This window comes from Acinonyx jubatus, chromosome A3 (assembly GCF_027475565.1).
Source record: "Acinonyx jubatus isolate Ajub_Pintada_27869175 chromosome A3, VMU_Ajub_asm_v1.0, whole genome shotgun sequence".
NCBI classification, from domain to species: Eukaryota; Metazoa; Chordata; class Mammalia; order Carnivora; family Felidae; genus Acinonyx; species Acinonyx jubatus.
This window is the reverse complement of record NC_069388.1, coordinates 1734511-1752665: the sequence shown is the minus strand read 5'-3', so window position 1 is coordinate 1752665 and position 18155 is coordinate 1734511. Positions and strand designations below refer to the sequence as shown.

At 66.8% G+C, this 18155-nt stretch overlaps 2 protein-coding genes across 2 annotated transcripts in view; one reads left to right on the top strand and one right to left on the bottom strand.

The window, feature by feature from the left end:
- The window catches only part of LAMA5 (laminin subunit alpha 5), a 50535-nt gene extending 40856 nt beyond the window's left edge, over window positions 1–9679 (bottom strand). The window contains exons 1-2 of the mRNA XM_027046528.2: window positions 9317–9679; window positions 4916–5068 (exon numbers count right to left, since the gene is read on the bottom strand). Of these exons, the coding sequence (XP_026902329.2) occupies window positions 4916–5068; window positions 9317–9622 (459 nt within the window). The 5' untranslated portion in view covers window positions 9623–9679. The remainder of the gene's footprint in view (window positions 1–4915; window positions 5069–9316) is intronic.
- A 4767-nt stretch (window positions 9680–14446) lies between these two features.
- On the top strand, window positions 14447–17876 carry LOC113595723 (uncharacterized). Its single transcript, XM_053201337.1, has 4 exons — window positions 14447–14588; window positions 15162–15410; window positions 16240–16393; window positions 16757–17876. Exons 1-4 carry the CDS (start codon window positions 14447–14449, stop codon window positions 17874–17876), a joined length of 1665 nt encoding a protein of 554 aa, XP_053057312.1.
- The last annotated feature ends 279 nt before the right edge of the window (window positions 17877–18155 follow it).

Sequence of the window (18155 nt, the reverse complement as noted above, 5' to 3'; positions counted from 1 at the left end):
CTCCCTGCAGCCTGGCCCAGGTCAGGCCAGATGGTCAATCCCGAGCCACAGGAAGTAGAGTTTATCCTGGCGGGGGGGTGCCCAAACCTAAACAGTTTAGTCTCAGTGAGTGGGGCTGCTAGTCACCGATGCATGGGGTTTGTTTACAGACAGAAAACAGGAGGCTTTGGGGGCCACCGGGGCCTGGGAGGGGAGGCCTGTGAGGTGGCAGGGAGGTGTGTGTGCCTTGTGCTGGGTGGCTCGTGTGAGCATGGTGGCCCCTCTGGCCCTGTGTCCTCTGAGTAAAGGGGTCTCGCTCATTCTCGGGAGAGGGGGGATGTCTACGCCAGGGATCCCACCAGGACCCCCTCACTGTCCTCCCCCAGGGAGCCCAGCTCAAGGGGCCATGTCCGGACCAGCCCCTGCACCTGTCCTGGCTGCTGGGCTCCGTAACCAGAGCCCGGCCACCAGCCTCGGTCATACTTCCTGCCACTTCCCTTGAACAACCCCGATGACACTCCCAGGGTGCTGGCCGCATGGCCGAGTGCCCAGCTGGGCCAGAAAGCCAGGCCAGCAGGCACCCGGGGACCAGGAGGCCTGCCAGGGGAGCCCCGAGCCGGCTGGCCTCTGAGGGCATCCTGCCTGGAACCGGGGCTGGCAGGGCAGAGCCACACGGGGGACCCCAACAGCCAAAGCAGCCAGTGGGTTCTGGGGCCCTTGCTGAGGCACAAAGTCCACAGGGAGGTGCTCTTGTCCCCACTCTAGAGGAGGGAACAGCCCAGGAGGCACAGAGGCCACGTGGCCCGGCTGGGACCAAGCCCGACAACTCATCTAGAAACCAGTACCAGGGTCCTGGTCCGTCCACACTGGCTCAGTTTCCCCAAGTGCCCACGGGGGGCTCACCCACCAGTGGCTACCAGCTGTGCCAAGGCTTTGTTCCTCGGCACCTTCATCGGGTGGGGGGTGGCTGCTGGCGTCCTGTCTCCCCACTGTCCCCCACAGAGGGCAGACTCCTCACCCTGGCCTCACACCCTGATGCTGGCCCCGGTCCCTCTGTCCATACCTCTCAGGGCTGGGACAAAGGGCTGACCTGCCCCTGCCACAGGGCAAGAACGCAGCTGGGAGGGGATGAGCATCCCCACCTGAAGCCAGATCTGGGGAGTTGGTGGCAGTGGGCAGGTGAGGGAGAGGACCACTGAGGGGAGCCCCTCCTCCGTGGCCAGGCCCCAGGGGGTGTCTGGAAAGGGAGGGGGTCCACCCCACAGCGAGCCCCAGCTATCTGTGCCCAGCTCCTTAAGACCACTGGGCTTGGGGGCACCCGGGTGGCTCAGCCGGTTGAGCATCCGACTTCAGCCCAGGTCATGATCTCATAGTTTGTGGGTTCGAACCCCGTGTCGGGCTCTGTGCTGACAGCTCGGAGCCTGGAGCCTGCTTATTCCGTCTCCCTCTCTCTCTGCCCCTAACCCACTTTCATTCTGTCTCTGTCTCTCTGAAGAAAAATAATAAACATTAAAAAAAACAAAACAAAAAAAAACACCACTGGGCTCAGGGGGAAGGCCGGGACCCCACAGCCGAACCCCTGAAGGGGGCAGGTCATCTGAGCCAGGACCTACCCTGCGGTGCGGGCCTGAGCCAGGGCAGTCAGAACAACACCCACCCTGCCCTGGGGGAAGGGGGAGCCTCAGGCTGGCAGGAGGCTCCCGGGAAGATCCCCAGGCCGGTCACTGGGACCCAGGAAAGTGCCAGCTGTAGAGTCTTCCTGTACCCCCCCCGGAGGAGGCCCAGTTCTGAGGCTGGTCAGACCAGCAGCTTGGCTCTCTCAGGTCTGAGGGTTCCCAGCCAAGGTCCACAAGGCGAGCAGGGCAGGGAGCCAAGGCCTGGGCTCCCCATGCCCTTTGCAGCCAGGGCTGGGCTCTCATAGCCTCAGTTTCTCCATCTGCAAAACGGGAAGGAGGAGGGTCCAACGGCTCCCCCTCCACTGTGAGACGGGAAAGACCACACAAGGATGCGAGTGACTCAGAAAAAGAAGGGTCAGGCTCACGAGCCCCCACGGGCCCCACTGCCTCCAGACACACAGACGCTGCAGGGATCAAGCCCCACCAGCCCCGGGCCCACCCACCATGGCTAGGAGCTCTCCTGTGGCCCACCCGCCCCCTTGCCCAGTTCTCCAGAGGCAGGAAGGCCTCCGATGCCCGATGCCAGCTGCCCCCTCCCCCTTCCCAGGGTATCCGCTCCAGATCCCAGAACAAAGGCTGCTGGCAGCCCGCCACGGGGGGTGTGCCCAGCCCCACTGCCCGCTCAGCCCGGCTTCCTGACAGAAGCCCAGCCCCACCCCAGGGCCCACGCCTCGCGGGACCGCCTAGCCCCCACGGCGGAAAACCTGGAAGCGGCCGCCCCTCGGGCCGAGCCTGTCACCCCATCCGCCCCAGGGAGTGCGCTCGGAGGGCCCTGCCCTGGGGACATCCCCAGTCTGACTGGGCATCAGCCACTCCATCACCAGGCCAGGGGGGGCCTCGAGGGCTCAGACCTAGGTCACTGTGAGGGCCGCGTTCTAGGGCCACTCCCTAAAACACCTCCCCACCATGCGCCGGCCGCTGTTGCTCCGCCCTCCGAGCCCCGGCTGAATTCCCCCCTCCCTACATCGGGGCACTGATGTCAGGACCTGCTTTCCGTCCCCAGCCCCAGCAAGCAGGGCACCCCGGAGGGACCCAGTCACTGCTCAGTGGCTCAGGGAAGAACAAGCAATGAGCTCCCTTTCCAAGAGGGAAGGTGGTGAACTCGGGAATTTCCTCCAGAATTCCATCTTGACTGGGAAGTATCCCCAGGAAAGACATCTCTCTTCCCCACAAAGTTAGAAACTGGGTCCATGTGCCCCATCCAACTCCAAAGCACTTTATCAGGCAGTATCTGTCCTCCTCTGTCCCCCAACCCAGTCCAGGCTGGCAGCCCTTTGGCCCAACCAAGACTGGGGCTTTGGGGGATCTGTCTGCAGTCAGTAAAGTCGGGGGGAGGAAGGAGGGAGGAATGAGTGGATAAGAAGAGATATTAATGGGTGAATGGATGGATGGGTTGGTGATGGGTGGGTGGTGGGCGGGCAGGTGGATGGATGGGTGGGTAGAAAACAGGAAGGAAGGGGAGGAGAGAAAGAGAGAGAAGAATGGCTAGGTGGATGGGTGAGTCAATCTCCCCCAAACACAGCTAGAAATGACCCCTCTCCCCTCTGCGTCACTTCACAGTTGGGGAAACCGAGGTTTGGAGAGTCCGGATACACATGCGGCGAACCCTCTTGCTGGCCTGGAACCAGTCCACAAAGCAAATGTACCACCAGCCTCATCAACTCTGGCCCGTTTCACAGATATGGAGGCCACGGCTCAGGGGCCACGGAGCCCAAAGGGGCCAGAGCTGCAGGGTGTGGGGCACCGTCCAAGTTCCTCCTTGGCCCCACTCACTGCGCCTCAGGTAGACATCGTGCCCACCTGCTCTGCGGCCACCCTGGGGTGGCCATGGAGACTGGGCCACTGTGCACCCAGCTAGGGGCCTCCCTCCCTCCCCCCTCCCCTCCGTGGCCGGGCTTATCCCCCAGAGGAGGTGAGGAGGCAAGAGTATGCTAGCTCAGCACAGGTCCCCCCGGCTGACCGCAGAGCGGAGCAGGAGTGGGCTCCACTTCCCCACCCGCCCTCCCTCCCATGAACCCTCAAGGCAGTGCCAGAGAGAGGAGGACCCCAGGGTCCCACAGGCCCCTCCCAGACCCCTTCCAGAGGACAGGAGAGCACAGATGTGGTAAAAACCCAGTGAGCTGAAGGGACACAGAGCAAGCCCCCTGCAGACTCGGGCCGGCTACCACCACCAGCCCGGAGGAGACCCTGGCAGGGAGCCCATTAAAGGCGGCTGCCCCCAACCCACCCCTGTTCCGGCCCAATTCCTGCCCCTGCACGTCGGCTGCTTCTCCCACTGGAAATGCCAGGCCACTTGTTGGGGCCTGAACCCACCCCTTCGCTGCCCACCTTCCCCTGGGCCGGGCCTGCAGGCCTCCCGGCTAGGGGCAGAAGGTATCCCAACAACATACCCTAAATCTGCCCATGGGGCCCGCCCTTCTGGCCACCTCACCACCTCTCCGAACACCATCAGGGTGACAGCGGGACGGAGGCTCAACCTGGAGCAGAGACCCACCAGGTCACACACCAGGACGGTGGCCAAGCCACCGCCGTGAACAGGCAGGGGTCTGGCAGGATCGGCCTCGGGGCCCAGACCCCAAGAAGACCCAGTGTTGGCTGCTTCTGGGCTTGGGCTCATCCACCTGCCCCCACTGAAGTCCCAGCGGCAGAGGCAACAGGACTGCTGGCCCATTTCACAGGCAGGACCCCAAGGCCAGGCACCTGGCAAAGCCACACGTAAAGCAGGACGCAGCCTGGGGGAGTCTGACGCAGCCCAGAGCCAGCAAGTGGGGTTTGTGTGTCACTGAGAAATGCCCAGCCCCACCCTTCCTCCTGCACAGAGACCTCAAAGGCCAAGGAGAGCACAGGGCCTGGCCTGAGCACGCACACCTAACCCCAAGGTGGCCTCACTGCAACGCAGCTATTCCAGGAATGTCCACTTCCAGGGCCTCCTCCCACAGCCGCCAGCCGGAGCCAGGCTCCAGGCAGAGGAATTCCTCTGAGTAAACACCAGGCCCTCCTCCGAGCTGTCCCCTCACCCCATGACCCCTGGTGAGCCCCCTCCCCCCTCCTCCCTCCCCGAGTGCAGCAGGGATGTTGACAAACACACAGAAGGCCCCCACCCCCACGCCTCTGTCGGCAAGGGGCCTGCGGCCAGCAGCCACCTGTGCCCAGCCCCCCCCCCGCCCCGCCGGTCCCCAGGGCTCTCCCGGGGCCCCGCGGTGAGTTCTCCAGCCGCAGCTGCAGCGGTGGGGGTTGCGGGGGCAAAAGAGGGGCCCTACCTGGCCCAGGTCCAGGGTGACGTTGACCTCATTGTAGTGCAGTCCCCGGGACAGCGGCGGACTCTGCCACCAGCGCTCCGTGCCGTCGATGGCGTTGCTCACGGGGTGTGCCCTGTTGCTGTGTGCGGCGGTGCAGATGTCACAGTACTGGCCCTGCGGGGACGGGGTGCTCAGATGGCCGGTCTCCCTCCCGCCCACCAACCTGCCAACCCTCGTCCGCCCGGCAAACACACACGGAGCGCCTGCGACGGGCTGGACTCAGGGCACCTGGCTCGTCGAGACACGGTCACACCCCTCCCGGAGGAAACGGGAGAGCGGCACCCTCCTAAGGTGGGAAAACCAGCGTGGGCCTCCCCGAGGAGGCGAGTGGAGTGTGCGCTCCAGGCCCCAGGCCGGGAAGAAGCAAGGAGAAACGGGAAAAAGGAGGACAAAAAAGGAGGACGCGGCCAGAGCTGAGGGGAAAGAAGGCCGGGCGGGGGATGTCACCACTACCTCCCCCCCACAGCAGGGAGGCAGGGGTCCAGGTGGCCAGAACGGCTAGATTCAGGCTGCCTCCCCAGCTCCGTCAGCAGCTCCCCCCAAGTCGGGCTCTCACCCAGAGCCTGGATTAGGGTCTCCAGAGAGACGGAATTAAGCCATTCCGGCGGCATGTGGGGAGAGGCCCAGAGTGGAGGCGTGTGGGCAGCCGGCAGGAGAGGCCTAGACCTCCAGGCTCTGCCGCCTCTGAGCCCCTGGGACGAAGCCAGGTCACAGCACCGTGAGCCTCAGTGTCCCCATCCGAAGAGTGGGGATAACACTAGCACCTGCCTCGGCCACAGCACGATTAACGGATCCCACGTGGGGCCCAGCAGCTGCTTCTGCCACGGCCCAGCCACCTGCCGGGGGCCTATCCTCTGGGGGGGACAGAGGCGTCCCTGTCAGGGAGGAGCAGGTGCTGGGAGCCTGGGGGCGCGGGGGGGCAGCTAGGCACTGGCCTCAGGCCGAGTGGAGACCCAACCCCCACCCCAGAGGAAACCAGACCTGCCATCCCTCCGCACACAAAGGCCGCCCTCTGGGACTTGGCATTGACTGAGGCCCCAGAGGCTGTGTCTGGGAAATGTGGCTGCCCCACCCCTCCCAACCTCCCCGGGGGCCAGACCTTGTCCTAGGAGTTGGAGGTAGGAGCGTGGGAGATCCCCTGCTCCCCCACTCCCAGGCCTGGCAGCCAAGAGAGCCCCCAAGCCTCCACAAATTCAAGGCGGGCCCCTGCCTCTCCTGGACCCGTCTGCCCCGGGCCTGGGACAGTGAGACCAAAATGCAACGGAGCCTGGGCACCCAGCCTTCTACCCAGCAGCCTCCAGGACCCCCGGTGCCAGGTGCTCCAGGTCACCCTGTCTCAGACCTTGTTCCCGCCTGTGGGCTCTGGACCCTCATCTCCTGTCCTGTCTCAGCTCAGATGTCGCCCCCTCTGCAGGGCCCCAGAGCTCTAGACCACCCAGGCAGCCAACCAGCCAAGCCCCGTACATCACCCGCCTCTTCGTCCTATCGCAGGACCTGAAATTCTCTGGCTACTAGCGACTCTCTGGTCACTGTCCCCTGCTCAGGGGCCCAGAGCTCAGTGGTGGCGGGACCACCGCCCAGCTCTTGACTGTGCCCCTGAGCCCGCCGCCCAGAGCGGCCACACCTAGGGGCTGGAGCAGCGGCCACCCAGAACGGTGGGTGTCATGTCTGTGGGTGGCTCCACCGCCAAGCTCACGTGGCGACCCCACACCCGAAGCCAGGGAGGTGGGCAGGGCCACCTGGTGGGTCGGTGGGCCTCCCAGAGAAGGCTGCCTGTGGTCAGCCCCCCCCCGCCCCCAACCAAGCCTGGGAGCACCGTGTGGAAGCTGGGTCAAGGGTCAAGGCAGGTCAGGAAAGTTTCTGCTCAGGCCCACCCAGAGGGCCAAGCAGAGCTGACTCTCTCTGGTCCCCACAAGAGGCTCTCCCGGCCGGCCTGCCAGCCTGGCTCTGGCTCACAGCGGGCAGCGCTGGGGAAACCAGGCTCCCTCCCACGGAGGGTCCTGCCGGGAACACAGTGAGGAAACAGGAGTCACACGCCCCTCCCCGTGAGTCACCACGCCGGCAGCTGAGCCCCCGACTTCCCCTTCGGGGCCCAGGGCCAGCCCGGAATCCCTGCAATGCCCACCTGAGGCCACAAGGGCCTGAATGCCAAGTTGCCCTCTGCCCGCCCCAGTGACCGTCCTGCCCGGACAACAGCCCCCACCCCGGGCCCCAGATGGCACGCCCCCACCAGGGGCCCTGGGGGCTGCCAGCCAGCCCCCATCCTCGGGCCTCACATCCTCCGTGACCCAGCGCCCATGCTGGCACAAGACTGAGCTCTTGGGATGGACAGAAGGTGGGGGTCGCCTCCCTGGCACCTCCTACCCCAGGCCCTCGGCTCCAGTTGGGGCCTGTGGGCGAGGCCCTATCACCAGCCCGTTTGAAGGCCAGGGCGGTGAGCAGACCCTCTGCCCTTAGAGGAGAGGGCAGAGGCACCGGCCGGGCCGGGGACTGGTCCAAGGCCACACGGCTGTTCAGCCTGTGTCTGCCAGGCCAAGTGATCTTCGCAGTGCAGCCTCAGAACCGGGACGCTAACCAACAAGTGCTATGGTCGTTCAAAGGGAAGCTTCCTCCTCTTTCTCGCCTGACCATGCACTGTGGGGGCTCACTCAGGGCCTGCTCCCTCCCGTGTGACACCACGTTTGTCAGAAGTCACTATAACTGATGGCTTCCCAGGGTCCTCAGGCTAAGCTCACAAACTCAGGTGAAGAAGGCTCTCGTACTGTGCCCATTTTGCAGATGAGAAGCCTGAGGCCCAGGGAGAGAAACTGCACAGCTAAGAGAAGCAGAGGAAAGAGGCTTTGACCAGGGGCCCCCAAGCTGCTCCTTTAAGCAATAAAGGCCCCTCCCTTCAGGGGTCTGGCAGCTGCCACTCTGCCGCACCGCCCCCCCCCCCCCCCAGGTACGCAGCGAGGAGTTGTAAGGGGGCAGGCAGATGCTCTAGAAGGACAGCAGCGAGGGCTCAGCCAGGCACTCTGGGGCAGCTCTGGAGACCCACACACAAGCTCCCTGAGACCCAGCCTCTTTGACATCAACCGGATGTGGCAGGGGTGGGGGGGTGGGGGTGCTGCAGCAGGGACCCAGGTTTCCACTGCCCACCCCAGCCCGATCCTGGCCTGGCTGTGGGGCTTCCAGCAGGTTTTCCAGGCCTCAGTTTCCCTACCTCAGCTGTGCTGGGCTCAGAGGAGAGCACAAGGTGAGCCCAGGAGCCCAAGGGAGGTGACGCTTCTGTCCCAGGAGGGCTCTGTGGCACCAGAGCCCCCTCTCGGCCCCTCCCTCCCCTGGGCCAAGGGCAGTGGGCAGGCAGGAGGTGCAGGGGGCCCAGCTGAGGCTCCTCCATTCATCACCCACCCCAGCTAATCCACTCTCCAACTGCCCTCCTCCCCTCCCCCAACCTCTCCTCCCCGGACTGAGCGACTCAGGTTACACCAGCCCCGGGCCCCCACTCTCCCTAAGGTTCAGCAGGGGTGTCAAGGGGCCCCCGGAGCAGACCCTACCCGCCCCCGCCCCCGCAAGGGTAACCCAGGACCCCAGCCCTCAACTGAAGTCCAGAGCGTCTTAACGGCCCTGCTTCCCTGGTCAGGTGGAACCGTTTGGCCCATTCTCCACCTACACACTTGTGGCGGGGTGGGCATGCCTCCAGGGGGGTCTTCAGGGTTGAGGCCACGTCTCCCCAGGGAGACCGAAGCCCACAGACTCAGCACCTGCAGGGCAGGGACGCCGCCCCGGATTGAGTCTGCGTTTCCCATGCTCAGCTCCAAATACCATTGTTTGCTTGCCCGCCCCCCCCCCTCCAAGGGTCCCACCAAGTCCCTAGACCCCCAGAGAGAACTTCAACCCTCTGCAATCCGCAGTGATGGCCTCCTGGGTCTGGCCCCAAACTCTAGGAACACCCGCCGATCCGCCCGCACCCCAGCCCCACCCCCACCCAGCAGGTTCCAGCCTGTCCTGGGGGAAGGCAGAGCGGGCCCACCCCCTCCCCGCAGGCAGCCGCTGTGGAGGCCAAGTCCCGCCCTCGCCGGGATCCCGGGACTTGGGGACACCGGGGACCGGGCACCGGGCCCCCTCCCGCCCTGCCACGGCCCGCCCCGGGCACGCTGCGTCCCGCCTTGACGGAGGGGGACGCACACTTCTCTGGCCGGGCCCGAATGGCCGAGCTGGGGTCCCTTCCGTTTCCCGAAATGCGGAACCTGGGCGTCCGTACTAGACGTGCGGGCTTCGGTCCGCACCTGGGCGCTCCCCGCCAAGCCCGCCCCGGCGCCCGGGCCCCCGCCACCCCACCCCGCCCCGCCCGGCGGCGACCCAGTCCCGGCCCGCGCGCACCTGGATGGTCTGGTTGGGGTCTCCGCCGGCCACGGGGCCGCCCACCAGCTTGCAGTAGAGGTCCTCGGTGGGGCGCGGGGCGCCGCGCGCTGGGGCCTCCTCGCCGCAGGTGGCCGACGCGGTGATGCGGGCGCCCTCGGCCAGGTTGAAGTAGGGCGGGTGCAGGCTGAAGCCGCCGCCCGCCGCCTCCCGCGCCCGCGCTGCGCCCAGCAGCGCCAGCCCGGCCAGGAGCAGCGGCACGGGGCCCCGGGACCCCCGGGGCCCCCGTGCGCACCCCGCGCAGAACCGCGCGTCCGGCCTCGCCATCTTCCAGCTCCGGGGGACCACGGCGCCGCGGGAGCCCGGCGGGAGTGCGGCGGCGGCCGGCGGCTCGCCCCGCCCGCGGACGTCAGGCCCCGCCCCGGCCCGCCCGGGCGCCCGCGTCCCGCGCCCCGGGGAAGGGGCGGGGGAGGGGCGGCCGGTGGCCTTAACCCTTCGGACCCCGGCCCGGCCGGCCTCCCGGAAGGGGCACCTGCTGGCCCGGGGCCAGGCCGTGGGGACGCGGCCCGACCGCGGCTCCCCCCCCCACCCGCCCCGGGGCCTGGCTCCCGGTCCCGAGCGGCGCCCCCTCGGCCGCGGCGCCCGGCCCGCTCCTCCCAGCCCGGCGGCTCCGCTCTTGGTTTCCCTAACTTTGGACACCTCTTGGCGGCCGAGCGCCCCCGGCGGCCCGGGGGCAGGCGCTGCGCGGAGAGTCAGGCGCGCTCGCCCAGCGGCCAGCCCTCGCGGTCTGTCCCAACAGCGGCCCAGCCCGTCCACGCCCCCCACCCCAGAACCGGCACACCGTCCAGAGCGACTGCCCCGCGGGAGCCCGGACTCTTGGCTCCCCGGAGACCCCTTGCAACCTCACCCTCTGTCGCTGGAGCTTTGGCTTTTCTCCCCTCCTACTGCCCCCCGTGTCTGCGTCATTCTGCAGGTGGAGAAAGTGCGCCCTTACCGGCCATGACTGGCCATGAGTGGGGGCCCTAAGGAAGTCCCAACTGCAGAGAGGGATAGGAAGACCCGGACCGGAGACCCCAGGCGCCCCTGGCTAGCTCCCACCTGCACCAGGCTTGGCTTCGAGATATTCTGGAATAGGGAAATGGACCAAGAGGCACAGGGCACAGGTGCCCACTGTGGGCCCCTGTGGCAAAGGGAGGGTGCTCAGAGCCCTGAGGGTGCGGCGAAGATTGGCTGTAAAGGACATGTATTGAGCACCTGTGGCGTCCCGGGCCGGCTGCGATCCCACCCTTGTGCCCGGGAGGTGCCTGTGGCCTCCGCCATCTTCTGCTCAGGGCCACTCCCTCGCGCTGGGCAGGCGCTCACTCTCTGGAAGATGCCTGGGAAATGAGACGGGGTCTAGAGGCCAGAACTCAGTTTCGGTCCCAGCTGTTTCTGGGTTTGGGTGGCTGTGGCCGCTGGGTCTCCTCCCCTCGGGCTCCTGGCCCAAATCGGCCTCATGGGGAGCCTGGGGGATTGGGGGGGGGGGTGTTGCGCAGCTGCTGAGCTGGCAGCTCCCCCCATTCTCTGAGCCACGCCAGCTGGGTGTATGTCCCACGTGGGACCCCCTGGACGGTCCTCGGTGGCGGGCAGCCGGTCCTCGTGGGGGTCCTGCAGCCACAGCTGTTCCGGAAGGTTGCACTATCATCCACATCTTTCTAGCTGTCCCCGGCCTCCCGCAGACCCTGTATCCCAAGGGAGCTGGGAGGCCCCTAGTCTTCCAAGTTGGGAAACAGGCAAGGGGGATGAGCCTCCTCCGCCCCCTCAGTCCGCCATAGTTTTGTCCTTCCACCTGGGGGAGGGTAAAAAGAGGCGGGTACCTTTGTAGGAGAAATTCTGAGTGGGGGAGGAGCCGGCCCAGAGGGCGGCCGGGTGGGCGGGGGGATGCGGAGATTTCTGGGGTCCCCAAGCAGGCAGGCCAGCTCATGAGCTAATTTCTGGTCCGTTGTGAAGGACAGAAAGCCACCCCCGGGCAGTAGCAGAGTTCCCAGATGGGGAATTTGAGCTGCCCCCACCCCGGGTCCACCCCCCATTGCGGACATCACTGCACCGCACCCTGGCCCGTGGCACCCCCTCGATAGCTGGGGGTCCTGGTGGTCTGGGCGCGGGAGGCTGGGAATCCACCCCCAACCCAGGTCAGCTTCCCAACGTCGCTGGAGGGGCCGGCGGGCAGAGGTGGTGAGTGGGAGCCCTCTGAGCCTAGTGGCCGGGCCTCCCAGTCCGAGGGCATCGAGCAGCCCGGAGGGTGGCTGCCAGAGAATGTGCTGAGTCAGCCAAGGCACCCAGCGCGGGGAGGGTTAACCCGGGGCTAGCTGCTTCCCGGCAGACAGCTGCCCCGGGAGCATCTGGTGGCTGGGAGGGTCGGGGGTGACGTGGGCGGAGGAGAATGTGGTGAAAGGGGCTGGGGGAGGTGCCCACCCTCTGCCCCCACCGTGTGCCAGCTGGTGTGCCCAGGGAGGGGAGCAGCAAGGAGGATGGAGGTGTCACCCCCGCCAGGCTACACACTGGCTTCTTCCAGGGCACCTCTGGGGGGAGGTGGGCAGGGCAGAGGAGGGGAGGTCCAGCTCTGCCCACCTCTACCCGCCTCTACCTCTGATACCCATGTCACGTTTCTGGCAAGTCACCCCCAGGTGGCCCACCCATGTCTCCCGTCTTCCTCTGACTCGCAGGCCAGCCAGCCACTTTTCCTACTTACGAGTGGGGAAACTGAGCCCAAAAAGTCCGGGGGTCAGCCAGGAGAGCAAGTTAGCAAGGAGGAGGAATTTGGTCATTCATTTTCTGCCCCCCCCGTTTACTGGGCACCTTTTGGGCACTAGTCCCTAATGAAGTGCCCCCTTGTCCCACTGCCCTAGCATTGTGTCACTCAGTCCAGGGTGGGCATCCCAGGGTGCGCTTCAGGCTGGAGGGGCACGGACGGACGCAGCCTGTCTTCCTCCTCCTGCGAGAGATTCTGGCCACCACCGGATGGGAGGTCCCAAACCAGAGCCCTCCCCACCCAGCCCCCAACTGTGCGGTAACTGGGCCCTGGGGGGGAGGTGGGGGCAGGTGGCAGCCTGAGGGGGTATGTCCGCCCCGGCAGACTCCTCCTCCTCCCTGGGCCAAATTGCCCCACCCGAGCCCCTCCCCCACACAGAGCCCCCTGCTCAGCCCCATCCGCAGAGCAGCTGTGGGGGAGGGGAGGGGCAGGCCAGGCACACCTGACTCAACCTGAGCCTAGTAAACTCAGGAAGCCTCTCCGGGAAGCAGGGGCCCCGGGTGCCCACTGGCTCCTCATGCAGGCCGCATCATCGTGGCCACAATCACTAACAGACGGCGGTGCTGGACGCCCCCCTGCCCGTACCCACTGGGCCCTGCATCCTTGGAAGAAGCTGCACCGAGGCGGCCAGGCTCTGCTCCGTCGCTGGGAGAGTTTGTCTCAGCAGAAAGAGGGCTCCTGGAGCAGCCGGCGCTGTGGTCGGGAATGTCGCGGGGCGCTGCCTTGGGAGGCCTGCTCTGAGGCCCTTCCAGGGAGCCCAGCTGGCGAGAACGTGCACCCCGTCCTCGGGCAGAGAGGCTGGGCGCGGGCACCGAGCTGAATGGCCACCATCGGCCCTGGTTGAACCCAGTCGAGTGGGAGGAGGGACGCAGACCAGATGGGCATTCTGAGGACTCCCAGCTGGGAGAAGGCCTCGGCAGAGGGTTGTAGACCCAGCAGGACTGGGAGAGTTCCCGGTGCCCTCTTGGCCATTGCTCAGCCCAGAGCCTTCCCGTGGCCTTTGGCTGCCACAGTGGCAGCGGGCCCAGAGCTTGGGGCGTTGAAGGCCAGTGGGCAGAGGATAGGCCTGGAGGCGTGGGGGCCAGGACCCCGGGGGGCTGGAGAGAGGGCCAGAGCCGCAGCTGAGCCCCTCCCCTTAGCTAGGGGCACCGCTTACCTCCTGGGCTACCACCTGGGTCCAACCCCTCCCCGAAGGACAGAGCCAGGTGAGAGCCCTGGCATTCCTGGCGGGAGGAGGGCCCGGGACACGCCTCTGGTTGTTCCGGAAGGAGTGGTACCTTGTCCTCCCAGCCTGTGGCCCCAGCCGGCCATCGCTTTGCTCTCCCTGGCTTTGAGGACACGTGGTTCTGGGATCGATCACCCTGGGCTGCCCGGCCAAGGCCCCTACTCTGGGAGCCTTCTGACCCCAGATCTCCAGGAGGGGTCCCTCTCTGCCTGCTGTGTGCCCAGCCCTCAGGCCATGCCCCTCACACTGCCCACTGCAGGCCTGACCTGCAGGCGTCCTCATGGTGGGAGGTGGGAGGTGCCCCGGAGGGGGCACAGACAGGCTAGGGTGCGCCCAGGGGCCAGGAGACCAGGGCCGGCCAGTCCCCCCGATCCTGGGCTCCCCCAGGAGCGTCCCCAATTAGGCTTGCCTTCTCCCCAGCTGGTGCCCTGGACAGGCAGGCTGCCCTATAAAAAACTTGCTGGCCGGGGCTGCTCAAATCAGGGACTTTGTGGCTCTCCGCAGAATGATGTACATTCAGTGTACAGAGAGTCCTGGACCAGGGGGTCAGAGTCCGGGGTCTAGCCTGGACGTCCCCCTCCTGCATCCTTAGTGACTCTGGGTGGGTGTGGGAGAGCCCTTCCCACAACGACGTGGAGCTGCCTGGTTTTGTGAAATGCACCGAGAGCTGGAAGGAACCAGAAAGGTCAGCGTTGTCAGAGGCCGCTTTTCATGGGTTGGAACTCTTGTGATGACGGCTATAGGCTCCAGGCGCCTGCTGGCCGCTGGGTGCTGGGCCCTGGGCTGGCCCTGCGCTGTACCCGTCCCCTACTCACCGCAGCCCACCGGGCCCTGTGGAGCCAGGAGCCTCCCAGCTACGCCCCTCCGTCCAGCCGTCCTTGGTCCTCGCCCCTCTCGTGGGACTTTGGCCTCGTTACCTCCACCTGGGACACCACAGAACCCCCCCCCCCACCCCTTTGTCTGGCCTCGGGTCTGGCCCCTCCAGGCACCACCCCAGAGAGCCAGTGGGCGTTGGCCCCGTCTCATTTCTTGGACTCGTTCATTTTATTAAATTAAATCGCAGCTGTGTCCTGCCTGTCAGTCCAGCCGTATCTCCAGGCCTGGCAGAGGGCAGGTGCCAGAGAGCGGCCACGGCATGAACTGCCCTCTCGGGTTTGCCTCCCCCGAGCCGGCCAGGCTGCGGCTCCCAGAGGAAGGCTCAGGCTCCTGGGAAGAACCCCTCATGGCTCCAGTGACCGCACTCCTGCCCCCCGTCCTGCACCCCCTCGAGGCCCCGGGTCTGTGAGCCGGAAGCCAGGGCTAGTAGGGGAGGGTGGCACCTGTGATGGGCCAGGAGTCTGCATCTTGGCAAGACACCCCTCCACTTGAGGACCCCCCTTGGCCTGCAGAACGAGCTTCTACAACAAGCCCCAGGCCCCAGCCTCGGGGGAAGGGAAGGACAGGGCTGAGCCCCAGCATCACTGTCTGGGAGGCGAAGCAAGAGCCTGGGCCGGTGATGAGGTTGCTCTTGGCACCCCAGCCCCGTGCAGCTTTCTCCGGGGGGGCCCCCATCAGGGCACCTCCTAGCACCTTGCTGGGGTGTGAGGTTGGGGTCCAGGCCGTGGGGAGCACAGACCACCGCAGCGGCCACATCGGGCACCCAGGGCGCCAACACTTCCGTGGGGCCGTTTTTATCCTATCTGACCTTTGGCCCCAGTGCTCCGCCACCCCATCCGTACCACCTCCCTCCTTCACAGCACAGACTGGGCAGCCCCGGGGGAACAGGTGAGGGGCACGGAGGGAAGGGTGGCGCCCGGGGGCCCCGAGCCCCAGCCCAGGACGGGGCCTGCCCCTGCCCCCCTCCCTCGCAGGACCGGACTCCGGCAAGCTCCTTCCCCCCTCCATCCTTGGGGGCCTGGCCAAGCTCTGGTTCCCATGGGGGGCGGGCGAGGGTGAGGGCTCTGCCGCTTCTCCAGGAGGTGCCCGCAGACGGCCTTATATGGCCAGGAGTCCTCAGCCCAGGAGGAATCTGATCCCCCGGGAAGGGCAGGGCCAGGGCTGCCGTGAGCCAATGGCTGGGAGCGCCTCCAGCAGCCCCCAGACCCCAGCCTCCTGGACCCGTGAGCCTTCGAAGGGAGCCAGATTCGCCCGGATGCCTTCCCAACTTTGCGACATCTGATCGGGGGCCCAGAGATAGAGGGGCGCACCTTGCAGCTCCCCATGGCGTCTGGTCACAGGCAGGAGGCAGGGTCCCCTGAACCCCTCTGGGTCTGCACCCCTCCTGGGGCAGAAACCACAGCAGCCCCCGACAGGTGGGGCCCTCTCCCTTCGAGGGACTGGCCTGGGACCAGCAGCCCTGCCCCAGGCCTCGACCAGCCAGGCACACGCCCCCCGCCCCCCCCAGCCCCCTCCTCCGGCCCGGCCTGGGCCCGGCCCCTCTCAGAGCAGTGGGCCCCCCCCCCCTCCACCCCGGAGCCAGGCCTCCCCTCCCTCACCCTCCATCCTTTTCCTCATCATGGCCCGCTCCTCTGTCTTTTCTCCCTCTCCCTGTCCAGGCTTCTCATTCCCAGGCTGTGGCTGAGCTCTCTGTGTCTCTGTCCCTTCCTCTGTCACTATCTGTCTCTGTCTCTCTCTCCTCCCCACCCGATGCCCTAGATCGGCCAAGCTCAGCCACTCGGGCAGCCCTGGGCACCCCCACCCCCATGTCTGGTCTCAGAGTGCTGGGGTCTCCTGAAGCCTTTGGAGAGGGCTCATTTCTAACAAGGGACAGCAGTGGTGGTGACAGGGCCACTCCTGCCTGCCTGTGCAGCTCTAGTCACAGGGTCCCAGCAGCTGGCTGCCGAGGTCACGGCTCCCCTGGGGCCCTGAGCTGACAGACCCCACGCCCCCACGCGGCCCCAAGACGCAACAAGTAGGGGCGATTTCCACCTTGTCATCTCCCACCCACAGGCCACCTGCCAGCCCACAGGCCAGACCCCCAGGGAGGCCTGGGCCGAGGGCAGAGGGAGACCGGTGGTAATGGCGCCCACCGCTGTGTTTGGCGGCAGCCATTTTCCGGGCCGGCTGTGGAGACCGGGACTCTTGTCCCCCCCCTGCTGTCTGGGTAAGCTGACCGAGGCAGGGACCCGGAGCCACGGCACCTCTAGGCCTCCCCCACGTCACTGACTTGGGTGCGGTTCCTGAGAATGAAGGGGGGGCCCCTGGGTCCGCCAAGTGCCTGCACCTCGCAGGCAGGCTCTGGGGTGGCCGCTGGGAATCACTGTTCCGTTCCCCAGAAAGGAAACCGAGGCTTGGGGAGGAAAGGAGCCAGGAAGGGCCGGAGAGGCGCACACCCGCGGTGTCGACAGCCGTCCGGCTGGGAGGTGCTCTGAAGGGGTTGCAGCGGCAGGGCCACGGGCTGGCCGGGGTTGGCGCAGCGGTGGGAGGCCTTGGGCGGTACGTGCCCATCTGTCCTGGTGCCTCTCAGACATCGGGGAGCCCTGGCCCGGGCGCTGTCCGGGGGCTCAGGCCCACCTGCCCTGTGGCCCCCACTGAGAAACGGGGTCCCTTCTCTGCCCGCCTCCACCGAGAGGCCTCTGGGCCTGTCAGCTCAGGTGGCTTTTCGGAGGCGAGCAGCCCTGTGGCCCCTGTTGGGAAGCCATCAGCCCTCAAGCCTGGAGCCGGCCCCTTCACCACGCCCCTGCCCCATGCCCCTGCCCCATGCCCCTGCACCATGCCCCTGCCCCATGCCCCTGCACCACACCCCTGCACCATGGCCCCTGCACCACACCCCTGCACCATGGTCCCTGCACCATGGTCTCTGCACCACGCTCCTGCACCACACCCCTGCACCACGGTCCCTGCACCACAGCCCCTGCACCACGCCCCTGCACCATGGGCCCTGCACCACACCCTGCACCACACCCCTGCACCATGACCCCTACACCATGGCCCCTGCACCACGCCCCTGCACCACACCCCTGCACCATGGTCCCTGTACCACGCCCCTGCACCACACCCCTGCACCACGCCCTGCACCATGGTCCCTGCACCACACCCCTGCACCATGGTCCCTGCAACATGCCCCTGCACCACACCCTGCACCACATCCCTGCACCACGGTCCCTGCACCACACCCCTGCACCATGGCCCCTGCACCACGCCCCTGCACCACACCCCTGCACCACGGTCCCTGCACCACAGCCCCTGCACCACGCCCCTGCACCATGGCCCCTGCACCACACCCTGCACCACACCCCTGCACCATGCCCCTGCACCATGGCCCCTGCACCACACCCCTGCGCCACACCCCTGCACCACACCTTGCACCACACCCCTGCACCACACCCCTGCACCATGGTTCCTGCACCACGCCCCTGCACCATGACCCCTGCACCACGCCCCTGCACCACACCCTGTACCACACCTTGCACCACGCCCCTGCACCACACCCTGTACCACACCCCTGCACCATGCCCCTGCACCACACCCCTGCACCACGCCCTGCTCCACACCCCTGCACCATGGTCCCTGCAACACGCCCCTGCACCACACCCCTGCACCATGGTCCCTGCACCACGCCCCTGCGCCACACCCCTGCACCATGACCCCTGCACCACACCCCTGCACCACGCCCCTGCACCACACCCTGTACCACACCCCTGCACCACGCCCCTGCACCACACCTTGCACCACGCCCCTGCACCACACCCTGTACCACACCCCTGCACCACGCCCCTGCACCACACCCCTGAACCACAGCCCCTGCACCACACCCCTGCACCATGACCCCTGCACCACGCCCCTGCACCACACCCTGTACCACACCCCTGCACCACGCCCCTGAACCACAGCCCCTGCACCACGCCCCTGAACCACAGCCCCTG